The sequence below is a fragment of the Heteronotia binoei genome, chromosome 21 (genome assembly GCF_032191835.1).
Source record: "Heteronotia binoei isolate CCM8104 ecotype False Entrance Well chromosome 21, APGP_CSIRO_Hbin_v1, whole genome shotgun sequence".
Classification (NCBI taxonomy): domain Eukaryota; kingdom Metazoa; phylum Chordata; class Lepidosauria; order Squamata; family Gekkonidae; genus Heteronotia; species Heteronotia binoei.
In genome coordinates, this window is record NC_083243.1 from 116,987,412 (window position 1) to 117,014,230 (window position 26,819).

A 26,819-nucleotide genomic window follows, 5' to 3' on the forward strand; every position below is an offset into this window, starting at 1 on the left:
CAAATTCTTCATTTCTTATGTAAAAGAAATTAAATCTATTTAAGTGAACTGCTCTGAGCAGCAGTAATAAAGTCATAACAATCTTGCTCTGACCATTTTTTGTAATTATGAAGTGCAGCTGAGGTGAGGAATCATACCAATAACTGAAGATTCCGATAAAGTAAGAAATAAACCCATCTTGCCATTGATTTTCTTATGAAAAAAATCAGAGTATTCAGAATAGAAAGCCCAGGAAATTCAACAGGACTTCTCCTCTCACAATGTCTTTAGATTCAAGTCCAAAGTTTTTATGCCAAAGTTTTGCAAAGAAACATGCTCAACTACATGTTTATTTGGTTTTACTGGTTATAAGGCTCCCAGACAAATTCTCAGGAATGGGAAGCAAATTTTCAAAATACTTGCACTTTGATGTTTCCCTTCGGTTGTTTCTCAATAAATAAGCTAAAATAAAATTCTCAGAGAACAGCCTACTGAAACCTACCTGCTTAAAAAAAAATTAAATCAGCGATAGTTAGAAGCTAACCATGAAATATATATATTTAGATAATATGTAAAAAATTCCCTGCATTACTTGTTGTGCAAAAAAAATTGTCAAAAACAGAATATGGTCCTTTGTCCATGTAAGAACATTATTTCTCACATAGATATAAGCAAAATGGTTGCATATGCTTAAACATGCACCAGGCTGATTAAGAATCAAGTCCTATCCTTTAAGTTATGGCTTGTTTATGAATGGAATGCCCCAGTGTAAAACAGCTTCCTCTTCTACACATCAACATGGCATGAATGACAGGAAGACACACTCCCCCTATGGCTTATTGATGGCCTGGGGCTGTGGTTATTACAGTTTTCACTTTTCTTTTTGTCTTTGTCTCTCCAGGTTTCTAGCAACTGCAGCTTCCCTTGTTCTTCCTTCATGAAGACTTCCACCATAAGAACTTTCTCTTTATGGATCTGCTGACTAATGTCCTTGGGAATGTCTGGAATAATCCAGTCCACGAAGTCGCTCATAAACATAACCAAGTTCTGAGAAAAATGGGATGGAAACAGTAATGACAAAATGTTAGCCAAGTCAAATCTAAAGACATGATGCAGCCTTAATAAAACGTGAAAATCCATTTTACTTCATTAGTTGTTCTACTGAAGTCAATGAGACTTAAAAAGTGCTTGTGTTTGTAAATATATTTGCTTCGAAGTAAACTCCACTCAAATCAATGGGAATTACTACCAAGATTAGGACTGATATATAAGTTTTTCAGATACTTCTATGATAGTTATATCTCTGCCTAATGTATACAATTGCAGTTTTTCAAAGGATGTTTTTCAAAACTAGTTATTCTTGGCTATAGTTCACAGATACTTGCCCAAAACAGAAGAAGGAATTTGGATTATTCTCTGCTTTATGTGCAATTTTTTTTTGTAATGGATATTTATTCCAAAAAAGTAAACAAAAACCAAGCAGTAATATGTACTGAATGACATTTTTTCCCTCAGCCTGGATCCAGCACATCGGAAACTTATACAAGATACATCTGCCTGATTCTCGCTCCTGTGGCAGAAAATTTATGTCACTATTCAGATATCATTTCTTGCACAGGACATAATCTCCAAGAAGAAAAAGATCTTCAGTGTAAATGGGTTCAAATATTCTCTCACTGAATTGTTTCCTTAATTTGTAAATGCTCAAATTGATGACATAGGTTTGAAAGGAATAGTGCAATCTCAACTGGTGGTGGTGGACAGGTCCTCTTGTGGATCAAAAACTGGCTAATTAATAGGAAGCAGAGGGTAAGTATAAATGGGCAGTCTTCGCTGTGGAGGACGGTAAGCAGTGGAGTGCCGCAGGGCTCAGTACTGGGTCCCATGCTCTTTAAGTTGTTCATAAATGATTTTGGATTTGGATTTATATCCCACCCTGTACTCTGAATCTCAGAGCGGTCACAATCTCCTCTACCTCCCCCCCCCCAACAAACACCCTGTGAGGTAGGTGGGGCTGAGAGGCTTTCATAGCAGCTGCCCTTTTAAGGACAGCTTCTATGAAAGCTATGGCTGACCCAAGGCCATCTCAGCAGGTGCAAGTGGGGGAGTGGGGAATCAAACCCGGTTCTCCCAGATAAGTGTCCGCGCACTTATCCACTACACCAAACTGGCTCTCAATAAATGATTTGGAGTTGGGAGTAAGCAGTGAAGTGGTCAAGTTTGCAGACAACACTAAATTGTTCAGGGTGGTGAAAACCAGAGAGGATTGTGAGACACTCCAAAGGGATCTGTTGAGGCTGGGTGAGTGGGCGTCAACGTGGCAGATGAGGTTCAATGTGGCCAAGTGCAAAGTAATGCACATTGGGGCAAAAAATCCCAGCTGTTGATGGGGTGTTTACTGGCAGAGACTGACCAAGAGAGAGATCTTGGGGTCGTGGTAGATAACTCACTGAAAATGTCAAGACAGTGTGCGATTGCAATAAAAAAGACCAACGCCATGCTGGGAATTATTAGGAAGGGAATTGAAAACAAATCAGCCAGTATCATAATGCCCCGGTATAAATCGATGGTGCGGTCTCATTTGGAATACTATGTGCAATTCTGGTCACCACACCTCAAAAAGGATATGATAGCATTGGAAAAAGTCCAGAAAAGGGCAACTAGAATGATTAAAGGGTTGGAACACTTTCCCTATGAAGAAAGGTTAAAACACTTGGGGCTCCTTAGCTTGGAGAAACGTCGACTGCGGGATGACATGATAGAGATTTACAAGATAATGCATGGGATGGAAAAAGTAGGTCGTTTTCGCACTAGCGTTTACTCCGGGGTGGCATCCCATTTACCTCCGGATCTTTTCCTGGATTTCGCACATGTTGCTCCGCGGCTGCCGTTTGCTCCAGGGCTTCAGGGGTTTCACCCCGGAGTATCTTGATCCACATGCTTCCGGAGTTTCCGAAAACCTGCGGATCCACACCGGATCCACTCCACGGAGTTTGCTGTGGGAAATCCATCCACCCCACATCGACTGCTTTGTGGGCGGCACCCTCTGCCTTTCTGTCCTCCCACTCCATCCACCCCCTTGGCCAATCATCAGCTGTTCGCGGCGCTTCCCAAAAGTGCTCGCACGGCCATTTTTTAAAAAAACTTCATATTTCTTGTGTAATAACGATATTTCGAAATAAACAAATAATAAACCCGCCCCCCCCTGGATTAGCCTCAATTGCCACTTCACTGTTCCTGTAGTTTTATGCTGTTCCTGTAGTTTTACAGGGTCGCGCAGCTCGAGGCGGACCCTGGCCCCCTGCTCGCTCACCTGGGCTCCGCTGCCGCTCCTGCTGCACAGCTCCTAATCGCTAATTTCTGGCTCACAGCACACACTGCCTCTCTCTACTCCTCTGCCTTGAAATTTTATACCTCCCTCCCATGACGACTCTGAGACCGGGATGGGGAAAGGGGAGCCAAAGAGGGTTCTCCAAGCCCAACCTTCACATGTATTCAACAGGCGCGTCTTGTGGAAAGGCCGGGAGGGAGCGAGGCTGGGAAGGGAAGAAGCTGCCACACACACACACACAAACACCCTCTCTCTCTCTCTCGATTACCCCTTGATTTCTCTCTCTCTCTTCAGGCTGTCAGCGTTATTGCGATATTTTGCAACTTCGGAATTTGGTCATACGGAACTACGGAATCAGGGTCGATCCCTGCGGACATAAGTGTTGGGGGGGGGGAAATCTAGTGCTGGAGGCTTCTCATGGAAGTGAGACTCCTTGCATATGCATTAATCAGTTGGCGTCCGACATACAGACACAAAAGCAAAACCTCCACTCTGGAATAAAGACATGCCATAGTCTCGTTATCCAGATTCTCCACTGTGAATGCTTCTGTCAATACATAAAGGGCTGTGGAGGATGCTACAGCTGCAGCCAATCCATAAGCAGAAGCAGCATACGTGATGTGGTTTGCCCACGAAAAGAAGGGGAAGGAACAGCTGTGACCGCTCATTGTTACGTTGTTACGTCGTTACGTAGTAACGCAACCAGACTTGCGCTTAAAAAAAAAATGATTGACAGGGCATCGAACTCAAGTCGATGCTAGTGCGAAAACGATTTGAGCCGGGGCTTCATGGAAAGCGACTGCGCAAAAGAGGCAATGTGCGAAAACGAGGAAAATGATCCGGACATATTTCCTCCGCGGAATACCGGTAGCAAACGCTAAGTGCGAAAATGCCCATAGAGAAAGAAGTACTTTTCTCCCTTTCTCACAATACAAGAACTCGTGGGCATTCGATGAAATTGCTGAGCAGTCAGGTCACCACACCTCAAAAAGGATATTATAGCATTAGAAAAAGTCCAGAAAAGGGAAACTTGAATGATTAAAGGGTTGGAACACTTTCCCTATGAAGAAAGGTTAAAACGCTTGGGGCTCTTTAGCTTGGAGAAACTGCGGGATGAAGAAGAAGAAGATGATATTGGATTTATATCTCGCCCTCCACTCCGAAGAGTCTCAGAGCGGCTCACAATCTCCTTTACTTCCTCCCCCACAACAGACACCCTGTGAGGTGGGTGGGACTGGAGAGGGCTCTCACAGCAGCTTCCCTTTTAAGGACAACCTCTGCCAGAGCTATGGCAGACCCAAGGCCATGCTAGCAGGTGCAAGTGGAGTAGTGCGGAATCAAACCCGGTTCTCCCAGATAAGAGTCCGCACACTTAACCACTACACCAAACTGGCTCTTCTGACATGATAGAGGTTTACAAGATAATGCATGGGATGGAGATAGTAGAGAAAGAAGTACTTTTCTCCCTTTCTCACAATACAAGAACTCGTGGGCATTCGATGAAATCGCTGAGCAGTCGGGTTAAAATGGATAAAAGGAAGTACTTCTTCACCCAAAGGGTGATTAACATGTGGAATTCACTGCCACAGGAGGTGGTGGCGGCTACAAGCATAGCCAGCTTCAAGAGGGGGTTAGATAAAAATATGGAGCAGAGGTCCATCAGTGGCTATTAGCCACAGTGTGAATATATATGTGTGTGTGTGTGTATATATATATATATTTTTTTGGCCATTGTGTGACACAGAGTGTTGGACAGGATGGGCCATTGGCCTGATCCAACATGGCTTCTCTTATGTTGGGAAATCCCATTTGTAATAACATATAAGCAAATAACACTGTTCATTTATATAGTACTTTATAAATATGAAGGCAGGTCACATCATGCAGTATTTCAGTAATCTACACCATTCTGTAATGAGGCCAATATGACTGTGTCATCATTTTTAGATGGGTGTCTAACTCTGAGAAACAGTAGCATTATAAGAGAATATATATGCTGCAACTGCTTTTGGGCTCCTTGTTTCTTCTTCCTGGTAACATCTAGTGCAAAACAACATACAATATGATATCATTGTGCTTGCATTTGGCTACTCTTGCTGGCTTATTTTAACTATAGTTATTATCAAATCAGGATTCAGTTTGCAAATCTTGGGTTGCTTAATGCCAATTCATTGTCTTCATTTTGTAGTTAAGCTGAATGTAAAAGCAGAGCTATGGAATAAGCCAGAATTCAGCCAGGATCTCCACATCAGTATGTCATGCCAAGCCACAGTTAAGATTAATTGTGATTAACATGATTTCAGATCCTAACCCTAGCTAGTGGAATAGCCTGTATTCAGATACTCAGTTCAGGTAAATCACAGTTTCATGGTGTGGCTATTGGTTTTGGGATACAGGAATATACAGTGTATCATATTCTGTGCTACATTAAATGCTACCAGGAAGGTGGAAGAAAGAGAGATGAGTGATGGCAGGTGTATATTTCTTGTATCATCATGCTGCAGCCTATGGACATTTGTGAGATGAACAAGGACTTTCCCTTTTCACAGTTTATTCTGTTAACTACTCTGGTACAGTAACTTGTAATATGCCATTTAGTTTCTCTGAATCTCACTGAGTTTGCAGTTATTAACAATGATTGGACTTCAGTCATACTTTACCTGGAACACTATTACAAATGCTAATCTTGCTGCTAGCACAGCCCAGAAATCCTTTGCAATTTCATATTTATTTTCAGACCACGGGGGCTCTCGGTAATCTTTGTATCTAAAAAAATAAGACATAATTGAGATTCAGTAAGTTCCAGCTGGGATCCATGACTCCACGCTAAATCAACAGAACACTCGAAAGCCTATGGCTTTGGTGAAATTTGAAAAGTAGTCTTACAATTAATTGCCATTCTGGTTAAGAGAAAACAAAAAGTCTGACAATAGCCAGGCAGCTGGCAAGTTGAATTCATTGACAACATGTTGACTAGTATTGTCTTGTTTTCTTGTGTCCCTGTAATATCCACCTGTTGTCTCTGCTTATATTTCAACTGTAAGCCTCTTGGAAATTGAGAGCATTTGTGATCACAGTCTGTTCTTGAATATAAAAGCCCAGTCTTGTGCAGAGCATAAGATCTAACTGAGAGCAGTCATGGAGTCAAGACACAAAATATAGATCAACATCTTTAAAATCAGGTATCTGTATAGATATCTCCATTATATGTTTTAAAATATCTCTATCAAATCCCTTTAAAGAGTATTTGAAAATGTCCCCAAATTAAGAGTGCAATGCTATGTGGCATTATTAATAATAATATAATAATAATAACATTTTATTTATATCTCGCCCTCCCCGCCGAAGCAGGTTCAGGGAGGCTAACAGCAGTTCATACAATAAGTTATACAATGGGTATTAAAAACAACATCAATCTTAAAACATTCTAGTTATAAGTTAAAAATCAACATTTCTGGTGCTATTCTATCAGCAAATAAGATGGCAAATCACTTTAAGCGAATCCATGGATCATTCAATCGGCAAAGGCCATCTTAAAAAGGATGGTCTTGCAGGCCCTGCGGAACTGTTCAAGGCTCCACAGGGCCCGCACTTCTTCTGGGAGCTGGTTCCAAAGGTGTGGTGCTGCAATAGAGAAGGCCCGTGTATGAGTATTTTGGAGTTTTGCCTCCTTTGGCCCGGGGATAGTCAGCTGGTTCTTCCCCGCTGACCTCAGTGCTCTCTGGGGTTCATATGGGGAGAGACGGTCCCTTAGGTAGACAGGTCCTCGGCCATATAGGGATTTAAAGGTAATAACCAGCACTTTGTAACGAACCCGGTATATAACTGGCAGCCAGTGCAGTCCGCGCAGGCCCAGCCGTATGTGCTTCCACTTTGGGAGCTTTAATAACAACCTAGCCGCTGCGTTCTGCACCAGCTGCAGCTTCTGGGTTCAGCACAGAGGCAGCCCCATGTAGAGGGCATTACAGTAATCCAATCTTGAGGTGACCGTTGCATGAATCACTGTTGCTAGGTCCTGGCACTCTAGGAAAGGGGCAAACTGCTGTGCCCGCTTCAGATGAAAAAACACCAACTTGGCAGTGGCCACTATCTGGGCCTCCATTGATAATGAAGGCTCCAGTAGGACCCCCAAGCTCTTGACTCGGTGCGCCGCTTTCAGCGGTACACCGTCAAACACTGGGAGAGGAATTTCCCTCCCCAGAGCGCCGCGACCCATGCAAAGGACCTCTGTCTTCGTTGGGTTCAACTTCAGCCCACTCAGCCTAAGCCAAGTTGCCACGGACTGGAAAGCTAGGTCAAGGTTCCCTGGGATGCAGTCAGGCCGGCTGTCCATTAGCAGATAGAGCTGAGTGTCATTTGCATATTGATGACACCCAAGCCCATACCTCCGGGCAATCTGGGCAAGGGGGCGCATATAGATGTTGAATAACATCAGGGAGAGGACTGCTCCCTGCGGCACCCCACAATCTAGTGTGTGCCTTTGGGATAGCTCACTCCCGATTGCCACCCTTTGTCCCCATCCCTTGAGGAAGGAGGAAAGCCATTATAGGGCCGACCCCCTAACCCCTACGTCGGCGAGGCAACGGGTCAGTAACTGATGGTTGACCGTATCGAGCACAGCCAACAGATCTAATAACATCAGCACCGCCACGCCATCTCGATCCAGATGTCACTGGAGGTCATCTACCAAGGCAACCAGCACTATCTCCATCCCATGACCCAGATGAAAGCCAGACTGGCAAGGGTCTAGGATGGAAGCGTCCTCCAGAAAACCCTGCAACTGCAACACCACTGCCCTCTCAATAATTTTACCTAAAAACGGTAAATTAGAGACCGGTTGATAATTTGCCAATTCGGCCGGGTCTGCTGTACTTTTTTTCAGGAGGGGGCGGACCATAGCCTCTTTCAAGGGTGTTGGAAAACGCCCCTCCACGAGGGATCTATTTATGATGTCCCATAAAGGACATCTAAGCTCCTTCTGGCAGGATTTAATCAGCCAGGAGGGGCAAGGGTCCAAATCACAAGTTGTTGGGCGTGCAGTAGAGAGAATTCCGTCAACTTCCTCCAGGCTAAGTGAGTTGAAGTGATCCAGAACTAAATCAGAAGACAGGCACGGAGCCTCAAGTTCATATACTGTATCCAGTGTGATAAGTAGGTCCTGGCGGAGCGACGTGATCTTATCTGCAAAAAATTTCGCAAAAGCCTCACAGCCTATTTCTAATTCTCTCACGTTTGATCTGTCTTGAGGCAGTGTAATAAGATTTCCAATTATTCTAAGCAATTGTGCCGGGTGCGAATTTGCAGACGCAATCCTGGCTGCAAAGTAATTTTTCTTTGCGGCCTTGACTGCCATCTCATGACCTCATAAACGTTGTATAGGATGTTCTCATCGCTTCGTCACGAGTATGCCGCCACTTCCTCTCTAGTCGTCTGAGCCCTTGTTTCAGCTGTCGTAGCTCCAAGGTGTACCATGGAGCCAGCTTCACACGAGGGCGCAGAGGGTGTCAAGGTGCAATCTCGTTGATAGCCCTGGATAGCCGGTTTTGCCAGGCCTCAACCAGGTCATCAAGGGAATTGCCAGGGGGCCAGGGATTCCAGTCTAAGCCCATATAGGATGCATTATAAATGTATTTTGAATGTGCTTAGTGCTGTTACCTTTATGGAAACATACAATAAACAGACATTTGTGTTTCCCTTCTGCTGCAGCTGTGTCTCCTGTTCCTAAGGAGAAGCAGCTACTATTTGTGCTGGAGACATTGCTTTAGATCCACAGAAGTATTTCCACTGATAGAACAATTTCTGTCTGGGGAGTACAATTTTTTCACTTACCCTCTCCTGCTGCAGCCCCCCCCCCCAAACCCCCAGAAACACTTTTGGATTGCAGAGGGTACTCTGTGAGTACACATGTTGTATCTCTGGAAATGCCATTATCAGTCACTGTGTTCTATCTTTTTCTACACACATATCGGATTTATATTTATATTGGATTTATATCCCACCCTATACTCTGAATCTCAGAGTCTCAGAGTGGTCACAATCTCCTTTACCACCACCCCCTCCCACAACAGACACCCTGTGAGGTAGGTGGGGCTGAGAGAGCTCTTATAGCAGCTGCCCTTTCAAGCAGCAAGTAGAAGTGTGGGGAATCAAACCCGGTTCTCCCAGACAGGAGTCCACACACTTAACCACTACACCAAACTGGGTCTCATACAATTGAGAATTGGCTATAGCTTTTCTGCTACATCTGCAATGCATAGCTGATGTCTGCCTCACTTAGACGCTAGTGTTTTGCTGAACTTGTCATTATTTGAGTAGCAGTTATGTGAAAAAAGAAAAAGGGAATTTCTATGCATATTGTCTCAGAATGAAGTCCCTCTAGAAATTAAGTGGTACTCATTCACAAATATCTGTATGCAAGATTACAACTTTTCTGGTTAGCTAGATGTTTAGAGTGCATTTGGGGCCTTTTAGTTTAGAGTCAGGAAAACTAAGTGGAATATGATAGAGGCTTATAAATGTGGATGGAGGAATAAAAGTACAGTTAGAAAGTACAGCTTTGATCTCTGAATTTTAGAGTTGATAGTAGCTTGACCAGTGGCAACCAGAGCTACTGGCTTATATTGGGCGTTTTCGCACTGACCTTTTACTGGCGCGACCACCCTCCTCACGCCGGCGGATCTGCAGGGATTTCGCACCAGAAGCGCCGGCGCAGCCAAAAGAGCCGGCTACTTCCGTCGCGAAACCCGCTCAAACGTTTTCCTGCCTCTTGGCGGTTTCCGTTTGAGCTGGTTTCGCGATGGAAGTTGCCGGCTCTTTTGGCTGCGCCAGCGCTTCTGGTGCGAAATCCCTGCAGATCCGCCGGCGTGAGGAGGGTGGTCGTGCCAGTAAAAGGTCAGTGCGTTTTCTCCGGCGTGGCATCCCATTTACCTCCGGATCTTTTCCTGGATTTCGCACTTGTTGCTCCGGCGTTGCGGTTTGCTCCGGGGCTTCAGGGGTTTCACGCCGGAGTATCTTGATCCACATGCTTCCGGAGTTTTTGAAAACCTGCGGATCCACACCGGATCCACTCCACGGAGTTTCCTGTGGGAAATCCATCCACCTGCGGATCCACCCCGCATCGACTGCTTTGTGGGCGGCACCCTCTGCCTTTCCGTCCTCCCACCCCATCCACCCCCTTGGCCAATCATCAGCCATTCGCGGCGCTTCCCAAAAGTGCCCGCACGGCCATTTTTTTTAAAAAAACTTCATATTTCTTGCGTAATAGCGATATTTCGAAATAAACAAATAATAGAAAAAAAAACACCTGGAGAGTGGCAACAATACTTCCCCAGTGGGAAGTGGCTGGTTTGGAGTGTGGAGTCTATGGCATTGTACCTTCCTGAGGTCACATCCCTCCTCAAACCCCACCTGCTCCATGCTCCACTTCTCAAATCCATCTCTCCACCTCCCAGGAATTAGCAACCCTATCTCCTTCCCAGCCAACCATCAACCAGCCAACCATGGAAGGAATATACTCCCTGAATTTTGGGTTTCTAGGTCCAGGGGTTTGGGCTGGACATTGATGAGTCAGTCAAGACACCTGTTCAACTGTCTGTAGTTTCTGTTAACTGATTTTCACTTCAGAACACAGAGCTCCACAGCTGACCAATCAGAGACAGGCAGCAAACTGCCAGGCACACAGCAAAGCTTTATCCCTTTGCCTCTTTTTACCCTCTTAGGTGGGTACTTACATCATGGAAGGAATGCACTCCCTGAATTTTGGGCTTCTGGGTCTAGGGATTTGGGCTGGGTGTTGATGAGTCAGTCAGGACATAGTAGGTGCAGCTGCATAACAATCCCTGGATTAGGAGAGTGGGCAGCCAGCCAGCCACCAGGAGTTTTGCCACACCCCAGAGAAGTCCACGCCACCCTTTCTTCACTTCTTATGTGATTTTGGGCTAATGAGCTCCACTACCTATTTTTCTACAAAACGACCCCTGTATGTATGTGGAAAAAGAGAGAGAGAGAGAGATGGGGACAGTCCCCATAGGGTATAATGGAGTTGAATAAATTTGGGTTTCCCAGATATTTACCTAATCCAACACCATACCGATGGGAATATCAGAAAATGCCGATATTTTTTGGGTCCAAAAGACCCAAATCTTGTGTGTGTGTGTGTGTGGAATCCCAAAATTTCTGTTTCCTGCACACCCCTGCTTCCAAGATCTGACGAGACTGGGCTATCCTGGGCTATCCAGATCAGGGCACAGCTTTCAATACAAACATTGTATTCAAACTTATACCTTTCTTCTTGATTAAATAATCTCTCAAAAATTACAACATGAAGTATACAAGGGAATATTCTGTTCGTTAAATAGTTTCCTTTTATGTTCTTTTTATGTATTTCCCCTAAATTTCTTTTCTTTTATATGCAGACAGCAGCACTGTCTTACTTTCATGCTTTGCAGCTGGTATACATCAAACTTTAAAATTATTTGCTGAATATTTTAAGCCTGCATCCTTCCATGTCAACTATAAAAATATGAAAGATGATGATTTTTGAAAGATGATGAAAGATTTTTGAAAGATATGAAAGATGATGATTGTTTGCCCCTTGGAGTGGTTGTTGAACAAATCTCTTGAACAAATTCACTCATTCAATTATTTGATCTTCCATTAATCTCTTTCTTGGATCCTGCACTGCAAGGAGCTTCAGCTGGTACCAGAATAAATCCTTCAGCTATTCAGATGTTCTTTTTCCCCCCTTGGTGGAGATTACATTCCCTCAGCCTTATTTATTTATTTATTTTATTTATTTGAGATTTATATCCCGCCCTTCCCACGAATGGCTCAGGGCGGCTTCCAACAATTTAATCAAACATAAAATTTAAACAATATTAAGTATAAAACAATTAAATATTTAAACAAGTCTATGAAGTAAAAGTCATGGCTTAGCTATTATATGGAGCCCCAATTTGGGTTCAAGCTTTTAAACCTTCTATTGAATGCTTCCAAACTGTTCTCCTGTGTGCTCTTTTTGGAGCACCTATGTGCATAACCTCATAGGGGCAGTTATGAAGCAAATTTCCACCACAGTTTGGGCCGCAGCTATCACATTTAGGCTGCCTCTCACCATATCTGACTTCCTCATAGCCAGTGGTGGTTTTTTTTGCAGCAGGAACTCCTTTGCATATTAGGCTACACCCTCCTGACGTAGGCCCTGTGAGGAGTCATGTAAGCTCTTGAAGGATTGGCTACATCAGGGGGTGTAGCCTAATATGCAAAGGAGTTCTTGCAACAAAGAAAAAGTCCTGCTCATAGCTATGGTGAGGTGGCTTCAATTTGACTCTGATCTCAGCTCTTGAAGCCAGAGAAAGGACAAGAAAATTGTCAACCTGGATTTCTTCGTGACATATTTATTGCTGCTAGGGTTAAACAAAGTCTGCTTAGCAGTGATAGAAAGACTTGAAGAATTGGACTGATAAATGCTTGTAGTTAGGAATGGGCACGAACCTGAACCCAAACCAAAGTCCAGGTTGGACTTTGTCCAATTCAGAGTTCACGAGCCAAGGTTCAAAGAAGGTGCCTTCCCTTGAACACTCATCAAGGTTTTCTGCTTGGTTTGGCTTGTGTGTTTGGCACACCACTTTCAGGTGGCATAAAGCCCCATCCCCAATGCATTCATGATGCAAGTGTGTCACCAACATGCTTGCACCACTTCTGGGAAATATGGGTGCACTGGCGATAGCTGACACACTTGTGATGCTTCTGGATGATGTAGATATTCCAAGAATGGGGCCAAACACCACCAAACTGGTTGAATTTGGGCAAGTATTTTGTTCAGGGGTTCAGTTTGGGGCTGTCTGCTTCATGAGCCTCAGACTGAGCTGGATCTACAGATTTTTTGAGTGGGGTCAAGAGTAAAAAATGTGCCCCCAATCAAAAAATGGTGTGCGGGGCAGCACCAGTTGTAGAGTGCTGCCTCCCCCCACCCAGGGGGAACCTTGGTGCTGCTTTCACAACTTTTTGCCTTGAGGAAAGGGCTGAAAAGCAACCAATCTGCCTTCTCCCCACTTTAAAGACTTCGCCAGCTATGGTCTTTAAATGGAGAGGGAGACAGATTCGGGATGCAGGGCTGCTTTCACTGCCTCTCTGATAGGCGGAGAGATGGGGGGGGGGGAGCAGCAGATCTGCATCTCTCCCCATTTAAAGACCCTGGCGGGTAAAGATTTTAAATAGGAAGGAGGCAGATCTGGGAAGTGGGGCTGCTTCTTTCACTGCCTCTGCATCTTGTAGTGAAAGAAGCAGCAGATTTGCCTCGCTCCCCATTTAAAGATTGCTGGCGGGGTTTTTACATTGGGAGGGGGATAGATCTGGAACGTGTGGTTGCTTTGCCTCTCTCTCTTTCCAGGCGAAGAGGCAAGGAAAGAAGCAGTAGATCTGCCTCCCTCCCCATTTAAAGATCTGCCGGCCACCTGGCCAGCAGGGTCTTTAAATGGGGGGGGAGGTGGATCTGGGAAGCGAGGCTGCTTGTTTAGCGCCTCTGTGCCTCGTGAGCCACAGAGGTGGTGAAAGAAGCAGCAGATTTGTCTCCCTCCCCATTTAAAGACCACGCTGGCCAGCTGGGGTCTTTAAATGGGGAGGGAGGTAGATCGGGGATGCAGGGATGCTGGTTTGCTCCTCCCCCCGTGAGTGCCCAATTTGGCACCCCCCCAGGTGGCACCAGGGGCAAGCTACCCCCTATGCCTCCCTCTAGATCCGGCCCTAACCTAAGACCAAACCAGGCTTTCTTGGTCTGTGCCCATGCCTACTTGTAGCTGATGTTAAGCTACTCTGCTTGTCACATTATCTTGGTTTTATGCCTGTTTTTTCCCCTCACAATGAATACTTATACCATCTCACAGTTCCTATACATTCCCTCACAATGAATACTTATACCATCCCACATGTTCCCCAGAGAGTACTGAGTCGGGAACCCAAAATCTTCTCGTTGTCCCCAGGCCAAAGGAAGCCTGCCTGAAATCTACCAGGGACAGGGCCTTCTCTGTAATGGCCCCTTCCTGGTGGAACCAGCTGCCGGAAGAGGTGAGGGCCCTGCGGGACCTTGCCCAGTTCCGCAGGGCCTGCAAGACAGCCCTCTTCCAGCTGGCTTATAACTAACCGGCGCTGAAAACTGAGTGTAGTTTTATTAGACTGCTGTTATGCTTTTTTTAATGTTTTAACTGTGTCAAATGTTTAAATTTAATATTTTTATGTTAGATTTTATATGCTGTAAGCCGCCCTGAGCCACTTTGGTGGGAAGGGCGGGATATAAATCGTAAATAAACTAAACTAAACTATTTATCATAAACTGTTTTCCTTAGACTGATTTAATGCACTCTGTTTATGAGGAATCTCATCATGCAGAGGCGGTGCCACTGTGGAGCTCAGTTTGTTCAATCTATTATACATTTTCTGTTTTCCTATAAGATGTACTGAGCAAAAAGCTAATATGTTAGCTCTGCTTATGGCTATTTTTCCAGCCTGTTCTATGGATTACCATCTGGTGAATCTCCTTTCAGAGTCTGATATGAAGACTACAGAAACAGTGGTAATATTCAGTTCATGGGCACTAAACACCATGATTGAGTCCTGAGACTTTTGACTGACTGGGTTCTGATCTTTTCTTACAGTAAGCATATTGCTATTTTAGCCAACTATTAAAATTTACTAGTTTCATCCTTGTATTATACAAACTTTTGATTCTGAGTTGTGTTTACATGAATAATGTAGCTTATAAACTATTGCAGTGGGCCTAGCCTGAATAAGTCCAACAAGCCATGGTGCGTCATTTTGTTGTAGTTGTTTTTAATCTACAGACATTGAACAATTTTTTTCCTACAGTGTATTAACTGACATGGGAGGGGATGCCCATCCCCAGGTGGTGGTGGGTGATCCCTCAATTTTTCAGGCTCCTCCCAGAAAACCCCTGCCCCAAACAACTGTCCACAGCTCCTGCTTGAAAAGAGTGGGGGGCTGCCCGCTCCTGCCCTGCAAGCAGTGAATTTGCTGCTCACAGGATAGGCATGTGCATCACCTGCTTTCCACCAGCTATTTAAAGCCATGCACAAACCTGTTGCCATGTGGAAACCACCAAAGTTTTAAAGATTATTTGCAATAGTCCAGTAATCCAGTGTCTAATCTGTAGTATTAGTAATAATTATTAAGTTTGCCCATAGGAAGAAATTCGTAGAAGCTAAAGGGAAGAAGCAGCCATATCTGTTGAAATGTTAAACCATGAATACTTCTCGTGCACTCTCATTTTTCTACACAAATCCATTAATGTATTTGGAGTGCTACATATATATTTTGTAATGTATTAGGACCATTTTTGTTTGAACAACTTGTTAGTTTTATATAGTAATAAGCCTGTGCATAAACCAAATCTGTAGCAGAGAAACAGCAAAAATCATAACATAAGAACATAAGAGAAGCCATGTTGGATCAGGTCAATGGCTCATCAAGTCCAACACTCTGTGTCACACAGTAGCCAAAAAAATTATATATACACACATTGTGGCTAATAGCCACTGATGGACCTCTACTCCATATTTTTATCTAACCCCCTCTTGAAGCTGTCTATGCTTATAGCCGCCACCACCTCCTGTGGCAGTGAATTCCACATGTTAATCACCCTTTGAGTGAAGAAGTACTTCCTTTTATCTGTTTTAACCTGACTGCTCAGCAATTTCATTGAATGCCCACAAGTTCTTGTATTGTGAGAAAGGGAGAAAAGTACTTCTTTCTTTACTTTTTCCATCCCATGCATTATCTTGTAAACCTCTATCATGTCATCCCGCAGTCGACGTTTCTCCAAGCTAAAAAGCCCCAAGTGTTTTAACCTTTCTTCATAGGGAAAGTGTTCCAACCCTTTAATCATTCTAGTTGCCCTTTTCTGGACTTTTTCCAATGCTATCATATCCTTTTTGAGGTGTGGTGACCAGAATTGCACATAGTATTCCAAATGAGACCGCACCATTGATTTATACTGGGGCATTATGATACTGGCTGATTTGTTTTCAATTCCCTTCCTAATAATTCCCAGCATGGCGTTGGCTTTTTTATTGCAATCGCACACTGTCTTGACATTTTCAGTGAGTTATCTACCATGACCCCAAGATCTCTCTCTTGATCAGTCTATGCCAGTTCACACCCCATCAACTTGTATTTGTAACCGGGATTCTTGGCCCCAATGTGTATTACTTCGCACTTGGCCACATTAAACCTCATCTGCCATGTTGACGCCCACTCACCCAGCCTCAACAGATCCCTTTGGAGTGCCTCACAATCCTCTCTGGTTCCAACCACCCTGAACAATTTAGTGTCATCTGCAAACTTGGCCACTTCACTGCTCACTCCCAACTCCAAACCATTTATGAATAAGTTAAAGAGCATGGGACCCAGTACTGAGCCCTGCAGTACTGATGCATCATGTGGGAAATTCATCATATATCACAGAAAATGGTCATCAGAAGCACAAACCCTACAATCTCTTATTTCTCAGTGGCTGCATAACATCATGAGGCCTGAGAAGAAGGTTAGCAGTAGAAAGTGAGCAAGGTGCAGAAAAAAAATTCTGGGTGATGAGGCTCCATGTAGTATTAACTGAGGTATGGTCACATAGAATTTCATACAAACACAGAGTCAATGTGAGATGTATGAATGAAATCCTAATGAATAGTATTACGAAGAGAAATAACATTATGTACCTGCATATTTGGACTGGATAGCCAAGCTCCATATTGTCATTTGGAGCTGTTCCTTCTTGAAAATCGCTGACATTAAAATAGGATAGCGTATGGTTCACGAAGCCATGCATGGTGCCATTTTCACTGTACATATACAGGTACACGAGGCGTGGAATGAAGTCAGATGTGAATGAGATCACAAATGCCTAAGCCATAAGAGTAAAAAATGAGCACAAAATTCAGGCACTGCATGACAGATTCAACTCTTTCTTCCCCAGTAATGCTCAGGTTGGTTTGCATCATATTACCAGAATTCCAGAGCTGCTCCTTACAGCACAGAAGTTTGAATTCCAGAACTAAAGCATATTCTGAACGAGGAATTGAAATCACACCATGTGCTCAGGTAAATACAGGCCTTTCAGAAAATCATTATTTTTGTAATCACATTGAATTGATTTGCTACCAATAGAATTGTGACATTTGGTATGTTGCTCATTCTTTCATTCTGAGTCTCCATCCATGTTTAGTTTTGACTACTTATGAAAACACAGTCAGGAGAATCCAATGCAAAGTCTCCCCCTTCTTTTATTATTGCATTTCTCGGTGGGAATTTTGATCCACTTCTCACTTATTGTTTTCTAAAGAAGCCGAATTGTCTCCATAAACAGCTCTCTAAAGACTTGAGAAATAAAAAAGACTCTTTTAGGAATTGGAAGGAGGGCCTTATAACCAAGGATGAATACAAACAAATCTCCAGTGCTTGTAGAGAAAAAGTTTGGAAAGCTAAAGCTCAGTATGAGCTTAGGCAGGCCAAAGAAGCTAAAAGCAACAAAAAAGGGTTCTTTTCTTATGTTCAGAGTAAGAAAAAGAGCAAGGACATGAAGGCATGAAAGTAGAATTTTAACTGGTAATGAAGAGAGGGCGGAACTGCTCAATTCCTACTTTTCCTCAGTCTTCTCTTCTGAGGGAAACGGTGCTCAACATGGCAAAAACAGAACATATAAGGAGGGTATGAAGTTCCAACCTAGGATCAGCATAGGGGTAATACATAAACATCTAGTTTCTTTAAATGAAACGAAGTCCTCAGGGCCAGATGAATTGCATCCAAGGGTTCTAAAAGAGCTTGTGGATGTAATTTCTGAGCCTCTGGCTATTATTTTTGAGAATTCTTGGAGAACAGGAGAGGTGCCGGAAGATTGGAGGCAGGCGAATGTTGTCCCCATCTTCAAGAAGGGGAAAAAAGAGGATCCAGTTAACTACCGACCCATCAGCTTGACGTCTATGCCTGGAAAAGTTTTAGTACAAATCATCAAACAGTTGGTCTTGGAACATTTAGAAAGAATGGATGTGATTACTAAGAGCCAACATGGGTTTCTCAAGAACAAATCATGTCAGACTAACCTGATCTCTTTTTTTGAGAAAGTGACTACCTTGGTGGATCAGAGGAATGCTGTAGACATCGTTTATCTTGATTTCAGTAAGGCTTTTGATAAGGTTCCACATACTATCCTTGTTGACAAGTCGGTAAAATGTGGTTTGGATTCTGTTACCGTCAGGTGGATCTGTAACTGGTTGACAGATCGCACCAAAGAGTGTTTGTGAATGGTTCCTCACCTCTTGGAGAGGAGTGACAAGTGGAGTGCCTCAAGGATCTGTCCTGGGACCTGTTCTGTTCAACATCTTTATAAATGATTCGGATGAAGGAATAGCAGGAATGCTTATTAAATTTGCAGATGATACTAAATTGGGAGGGGTTGGAAATACAGTAGAAGACAGAAACAGGATACAGGATGACCTTGACAGGCTGGAAAACTGGGCTAAAACCAATAATATGAATTTCAACAGGGATAAATGTAAAGTTCTGCATTTAAGTAGGAAAAATCCAATGCATGGTTATAGGATGGAGGAGACTTGTCTTAGCAGTAGTATGTGCGAAAAGGATCTAGAGGTCTTAGTGGATCATACCCTGAACATGAGTCAACAGTGTGATGCAGTGGCTAAAAAGGCAAATGCAATTTGGGGCTGTATCAATAGAAGTATAGTATCCAGATCACGTGATGTGATAATATCGCTTTACTTTGCTCTGGTAAGACCTCACCTGGAGTATTGTGTTCAGTTTTGGGCACCACATTTTAAGAAGGATATAGACAAGTTGGCACGGGTCCAGAGAAGGACGACGAAGATGGTGAGGGGTCTGGAGACCAAGTCCTATGAGGAAAGGTTGAAGGAGCTGGGGATGTTTAGCCTGGAGAGGAGGCAGCTGAGAGGTGATATTATCACCATCTTCAAGTATTTGAAGGCCTATCGTATAGAGGATGATGTGGAATTGTTTTCTGTAGCCCTAGAATTGCCTTCCCTTCCTCTCCCCATAACAGACACTCTGTGAGGTAGGTTAGGCTGAGTGAGCTCTGAGAGAACTGTGACTGACCCAAAGTCACCCAGCTGGCTTCATGTGGAAGAGTGGGGAATCAAAGCTGGTTCTCCAGATTAGAGTCTGCTGCTCTTAACCACTACACCAAACTGGATCTCAGGAGGAGCTAAGGGAGAAAGGGAAGGGAAACTGAGACTGACACTTTTGCTCTTTTCATTTGCCATTGTATTGTTTCTAAGAAAGGAGGCAATGGTATTAATGTATTGCTGAAAGTCGTGTCACTGTATTGAGAGAAGTGGGGAAATGTTCCTGTTCTCTCCCTAGACTTCTTGTGCTCTCATCATAAATGGGGGGCAATGAATACTCCTTGGGAATTAGCTGATGTCAGTTCAATAATGTGAATGATACACACTTCAAAAGGTTGAATCAAATGCCTCATTTGACAGGGTCTTAGAAGTTTATAGGGAAAAACAGATCTGATTTGGATCTAAGGGGGCTGATGCTGATTTACAAATAGCACTGCCTGACATTGTGATTGCTTCTATGCCTCTAAAATGCCTGCTCAGCCTAGATATTTATAATGAAAAAAGATTATAACAGCTGTAGTGTTTCCTTCTCTAAATGAAATGATAAATGGTGAAGGCATACAGGAATGCTAGTTGGTTGGTTTATGCCAGTGGTTAATATTATTAGGCGTAGCTGACTTGATGGAGAAAAGGCAATAATATTTTTAAATGTTCTTCTGAGTGATTGCACATAGGGCTACCAAAGTTGTGGTTATAGTGCCAAGGCAAAGACAAGCTGTGAATGCATTTTGGTTAGCTTGTAGAAGTGGGTGCAGTTGGACTAGTAGGAAAATTCCTGCTACAGCTATGGTGCTTGAGTGCAGTAGGGATGAGACAGGGTTGGTCACTCTATTGCAGCTGGCAGTCATGGATGTACTGGGTGGTCCTTACTCTGGCTTACAAGACCAACACTTTAATAAAGCTACTTAGAGATGTGGTTGAAGTATTATAGTTTTTAAGGGCTGTGGATTCTACCTTGATCTTTGAAGGTTTTTTCCCATGAAAGCAAAAGGAAGACAGGATGACTCAAAGGAACAAAACCATTTGTCACAGTTAAAGGGACTACTGGGAGCAATACTGAACAACAGGAAATACATAAGGGACAAAAATGGAGCGGAAGAAAAAAGAGAAAGGGAACATCTGCCTTGAATTATACTGCTTGGAAGGATAAAAGTTAGCACTCTGCAATGAAGAAGCACACAGACTGGATTGAGTGTTTGGAAGCATTTGACACCTCCTGTAGCAGCTGCCCATTTTTTCCAAAGAGGATCTGCTTCATGAAAAACTTGGGGTTCATTTACATTTGCCTTTATAACTGGGTTGTTTATTCATTTTTGTCCTGCCTTTCTTCCTGCTTACTCAGAGTGGGGTTTAGCTTCATAAGGGGAGGAGTTTGAGAGCTAGTGATTTTCCCAAGCCTTCTCAGAGAACATCAACATACAATTTATTTTCATTATAAAAACTGTCTTCAATGTAATTCTCAAAACAGAAAACGTGAAACAATGTGGTCAATATCATTTGCAAGAATTACTTACATTTATTATCACAGCAAGTTTTCCTACACCTCTGAGGATATTATACCATATTCCTAGGAGAAGACAAAAATTAAAGATTTTTTGAATTGTACAATAACTGTTGATAACTATAATTAGATTGCATGTTACAGCTTCTGCAGACACGATCCCAATATTTTTATGAAAATGCGGCTCCCAGCCAGAGGCAGGCTGCACAGCCTTGTCTCCGGGGGCCGTTTTGCCTCTTCGTAAGGAGGAGGAGCGGGCAGGGCATTATGGGAGGTGAGGGCGGAGCAGGCACGCCTTAACGGCTGTCTCCGCTTCTGTCTCCCAGTCTTTGCCTCATGCTCGGGGAGCGGAGAGCTTGGATGAGCTCCTCCTGTCCTGCCCGGCACGGGGCCTTTCGACGTGTTGGTTTTCGTGCTGCAGCAAGCAGCGGTGCCGATCCCTCGACTGAGCTTCAGAGGAAGGGACTATAGCTCAGTGGCGGCGTTTTGCTGGTGGCCGCGGCCGCTTTTGAGCATCGAGGGATGGCGATCACCTGGTTTTCGGCCGTGTGGAGGCGGTGGGAGTGCTTTTTGGCATGGTGGTTTGCTGCTGGCTGGATTTTTTAGCTCAGCCAGCGTTTTTTCTCTGCCTTTTCCTGGGGGTTGTTCCCCCTCTGTAACTGGGAATATTGGGTCTAGTTTTGGGGCGTTCCTCAGTCCCCCCATCCTGATTGTTGGGGTAGTCTGCACTGTTGCTGGGTGGATCGTTTAGGGGGTCTAGCTTTGGGGCCCTCTTCATTCCCCCCGTCCTATTGTTGGGGTGGTCTGCACTGTTGCTGGGCAGGGCGGTGGCCATTTTCCCTGCTTATTACTACCCTGTTGCTAAGCAGGGTGGCGGCCATTTTTTGTTAATCTCTGCTTAGAGCCACCCCCCACCCCGATTTTTGCAGGCTATATATTGGGCTTGCTAGACATGCCTAAGGGGCAAGGAAAATCAAAGGGCAAGAGCCCTGCACCAAAATCCCAGCCTCGCCGGCCAGTTTCTTATAAACACCTGGCGCCTCAGCCTATGTCGTCTGAGGATGAGGATGACTCCTTTGAGCAGTCTGTATTAGCTAGGTTGGCTGCTTTGAAGGGTTCTTGTGGCAAGCCCCATATCACAGAGATTGGGGGTAAGAAGGGCGTTTCATCCAAAGCTGTCAAGGCTGCTGATAGGAAACGGTTGCAAGAAGAGATTCTTAACTGCTTGTCTTCTCTTGAGAGCAGGTCCGGCCCTGTTGAGAAGGATGGAACGTCACCTCTATCGGTGGAAGTTCCTGATGTGGATGCCCGGCAAGGTGTGCAGTTTGGTAGGGGCGAGTCTGTACAACGCACTAATGTAGCTTGGCCCTGGGGGCCGTGGGGGCAGTCAGATACATTTGGGCCTGTGGCCAAGAGCCAGTCTACAGTGTTTACTAATCCTCAGCCTTGGGCTTGGGGTTTTAATTCGGCTAACCCTCTAGCGTCTTGGGGTGGCCTGCCTGGCCAGTTTCCTGGACTATCCTCAGCCCCTTGCGGTGGCTGGGGTTTCCCTTATCCCTGGGGCCCATTTTATTCTTTGGTGCCTGCTAAGGCCTTATCTTTTGGTGATCTGGCTCTTCCCTTAGGGGATCACTTTTTGCCAGTCACCAAGGATAAAATATTAAAGGGTGAATTTGTGGACCATTTTCTCTGCTCTACAGGAAGCTTAAGAAAAAGGATAAGGAGGGCCTTGATGATAGGGAAAAGGAGAAAATCAAACGGCGTAAAGTTGATAGGACCTGGACAAATTGGGTGCCTGATTTCATTATTTATGCCGGAATAATTTCCAGGTCTCGTCCATGGAGGGCCACTTCCCTTTTCCAGTATTTTGATATCATATACAAGAGCTACACCAACTTTAGTGGCCCTGCCTGACTTCAGTACAACGAGGAATTCAGGATGAGGACCGCCTTGAACCCATCCCTTTAATGGAATCAAATTCAGCCACAGTTGTAGCTGCAGGTTATGTCTCCAGCGAGACCTAATCTCAGAGATAGGTCAGACAGCGGCCATGTTGTGCAGCGCACAGCCACTGCTTCTGGTTCCCATGGTAATGTGGGGCAGGCGGTTCAACCCCACTTGCTCTGCTGGGAGTTTGGGTCGCAGGGGGTATGTGGAAGGGAAAACTGCCCGTTTAAGCACAAGTGCCCTCTGTGCGGAGGGTCTCACTCCTTTACGAATTGTTCCCGGGGTAAACCCAGGAGGAGGCTGCGCAGGCAGGGCTCTGGTGGGACAAATAAGACTTTTGGAAAAGGGCCCCAGCCCAATAAGGGTGACAGTGTTTGAGGCCTGGCTCCGTAATTATCCTAAGGTCGAGGATAGAGTTTACTTGTTCAACGGTTTTAAGTTTGGCTTCAGAATTCCTTGTCAGGGACCCAGAAGGCCGTTTATGGCCAATAACCTGAAGTCAGTTACAGGTATGGAACATATAGTTTGACAAAAAATACAGAAAGAATTGGCTGAGGGCAGGGTGATTGGTCCATTTCCTGCACCTCCTGTGAGTTCTCTGCGGGTCTCTCCTTTGGGCATTGTGCCTAAAAAGACCCCAGGGGAGTTTAGATTGATCCACCATTTATCTTGTCCTCATGGGGAGTTGGTGAACGATTAGAGGTATATTAGAGGCCATATTAGAGGTATTGTGTACCGTGCGGTACACATCTTTTGATGCAGCGGTTCACAAGGTGAGGCGCTGTGGGGTGGCTGCTGAGTTGTGATGTAAAGCCTGCCTTTCACCTTCTCCCTGTTCATCCTTTGGATTTTGAATTGCTGGGTTTCCAATTTGATGGGCAGTTTTACATGGATAGGGCCTTGCCCATGGGGTGCTCTGTTTCTTGTGCTGTGTTCAAGTGCTTTAGCTCTTTTTAAGAATGGGGTGTGTGCTGTAGGGCTGGTTTAAGCAATGTGGTGCATTACTTTTGTTTGTTTGCCGGCCCCTTGGGCTCCGGCCAGTGTGCCCGCTTGCTGGTGGATTTTACAGTGCAGTCTGAGGAATTGGATGTCCCCCTAGCCCATGAGAAGACAGAGGGCCCTACCCAGCAATTGAAATTGTGAGGTGTTGAACTAGATTCCTTGCAGCAAACCTCTCACTTCCCAGGGGAAAAAATTTTGAGGCTCCAGGGGCTGGTTGCCCAGTTTTTGTTGTGGCGGGAGGCAACCTTGAAGGAGTTGCAGCAGTTAGTGGGTCACCTAAACTTTGCTTGTAGGGTGGTCACTCCTGGTCTTCCTTTCTTGAGGAGGCTGTGTAATGCAATGGCTGGTCTACGCCAGCTGCATCACAGAATTAGGATTTTCAGATGCATACAGGAGAACCTTTTCTTGTGGCAGGAGTTTTTGACCTAATTTAATGGTGTCTACTTCTGGAGGGGGGATTTGAGGTTGGAAGCCGAGCTTCAAATTACATCTGATGCTGCAGGGTCCTTGCGATTTGGCATCTATTTTCGCGGACACTGGTGTGCGGAGGACTGGCCTATGGAAGGGGTAGATGCCGGGTGGACCAGGGACTTGACCTTCTTAGAGTTCTTCCCCATCTTGGTAGTTGTTTGGTTGTGGGGAAATGAGTTGGCGGACCACACAGTCCACTGTTGGTGTGACAATTTAGCTGTGGTGCATGTCATCAGTTCCCTCACTTCTAAATCACCCAGGGTTATGAGGTTAGTTCGGGCTTTCACACTGCAATGCCTGCGGTGGAATATTTTATTTTTTGCCAGGCATGTGCCTGGGGTGGATAATGGGGTGGCTGACACTCTCTCACACAAACAGATGCAGAGGTTTCGTCAGCTTGCCCCAGATGCAGATCTTCTTCCTACAAGGATGCCCCTGGAGATTTGGACAATTGGCGGGTCGAGGCCAGCAGAGCGATAAGTATTGCTATTGCTCCTAGCACTAGAAAATCATATACAAGGGCAGTGAGCCAGTTTGAGAAGTTTAGGAGCACCATAGGTTAAAGCATGGAATGGCCTCTTCCAGTGGAGCATTTACTCCACTATTGCGTATCATTGCAGCGCAGGGGCCTGGCAGTTTGATCAATTCGGGGCCGGTTGTCTGCTTTGACTTTTGCCAGTAAAGCCATGGGGTTACAGGAACTAACTAGTGATTTCTGCATTTGGAAGATACTCAAAGGGTGGGCCAGAGAGGCTGGGGTTAGGTCAGATGCAAGGCAGCCAATTTTACCCATAATTCTTAGGGGTTTACTGTCAGTCTGGGGCCAGGTGTGTCGGTCAGAGTATGAAACACTTCTCTTTCATGCTGCCTCTCTGGTGGCATTTTTTGGGGGCTCTCCGGGTGAGTGAGCTGGTAGCTCAGTCCAGAGGGGATGTTTCTGGAAGGGCCTTATTGGCCTGAGACATTCGCATTGCTGATGGAGCGGCATATATTACAGTGCGTCATTCTAAGACTGACCAGTTGCAGCGGGGGAACACTATTAGTTTGGGCGCCTGTTCCAAGGGGGAACTGTGTCCTGTAGTGGCTTTAACGCGCTATCTAGCTGCCTGCAGTTCTGGGGCTGGTCTGTTGTTTCGGCATGGGGACGGTAGTCCCCTGACGAAACATCAGTTTTGGTCTCTGACTGTCAAAGCTCTCGCCAGGCTTGGCCTGGCGGAGGTTAATTTTGGCACTCATTCTTTCCACAAGGGGCGGCTTCTACAGCGGCAGCTCTGAGGTACTCCCCACCGTCCATTCAGAAGCTTGGTAGGTGGCGTTTCTCGGCCTATAAAGGCTATGTCCGCCCTCTGGTGCTGCAGTAACTGGCATCACGTTATTGAGGGTGTGGTTATTCACTGTTTCTTCTTTTCTCAGGTGCTGTTGTCCATTGGGAGAGACAACGCATTCTCATATATGGGCACAGCTTCGTGTTCTGGACTGCCCATAGGGCCAGGAGGACTTCGGCCGGGTCACAGCTGGTGCTCAGCAAGTAGGCTACAATAGAGTGGTGTGGACAGCGGGGTCTCCATTGGTCGGGCCTGTTGCCCTTGCTTTTTGAAAACATTCATGTTTTGCCACCACATGTTGTGGTGATACATTTGGGAGGACATGATCTAGGCTTGCTCAAGGGTAAAACCCTTGTGCTGCAGGCCAAGGATGACTTTCGAGTCAATAGGAGTCGTTGGCCTCAGGTTGTGATTGTGTGGTCGGCCATGATCCCGTGACAGGTATGGTGTGGGGCTTGGGATCCACAGGCGATTGAGAGAGCTCACCGCAAAGCCAATTTAGAAATTAAAAAAGCCCTTGAGGTAGGGTTGCCAAGTCCAATTCAAGAAATATCTGGGGACTTTGGGGGTGGAGCCAGGAGACTTTGGGGGTGGAGCCAGGAGACATTGGGGCGGAGCCAGGAACAAGAGTGTGACAAGCATAATTGAACTCCAAGAGAGTTCTGGCCATCACATTTAAAGGGACAGCACACCTTTTTAAATGTCTTCCTTCCATAGGAAATAATGAAGGATAAGGGCACCTTCTTTTTGGGCTCATAGAATTGGACCCCCTGGTCCAATCGTTTTGAAATTTGGGGGATACTTTGGGGAGAGGCACTAGATACTATATTGAAAATTTGGTGCCTCTACCTCAAAAAACAGCTCCCCCAGAGCCCCCGAAACCTCCAGATCAATTCCCCATTATACCCTATGAGAAGACGTTTCCCTCTCCACCCCCCTCCACCCCGCCCCCCCCCTTTCTGGGAAATCTGATGCAGGAGACAGAACTCACTCACCTCCGGAGGTGCAAAGGCACATGGTCCTTTGGGGGCGTGGCTGGGCTCCCCTCACTTCACCGGCCAGCTGGCTGGGGGCGGGAAGCAGCCTGAGAAAATGGAAGA

General features: G+C 45.1%; 1 protein-coding gene across 9 annotated transcripts in view; it reads right to left on the minus strand.

Moving 5' to 3' along the window:
* Positions 1-342: 342 nt before the first annotated feature.
* ANO1 (anoctamin 1) overlaps positions 343-26,819 on the minus strand; it is a 256,871-nt gene continuing 230,394 nt past the window's right edge. For all 9 annotated transcript variants that reach the window (XM_060262257.1, XM_060262253.1, XM_060262256.1 and 6 more), the window contains 4 exons: positions 20,988-21,040; positions 17,038-17,222; positions 5,971-6,076; positions 343-1,026 (listed from right to left, as the gene is read on the minus strand). In XM_060262257.1, the coding sequence (XP_060118240.1) occupies positions 766-1,026; positions 5,971-6,076; positions 17,038-17,222; positions 20,988-21,040 (605 nt within the window). In that variant the 3' untranslated portion in view covers positions 343-765. The remainder of the gene's footprint in view (positions 1,027-5,970; positions 6,077-17,037; positions 17,223-20,987; positions 21,041-26,819) is intronic.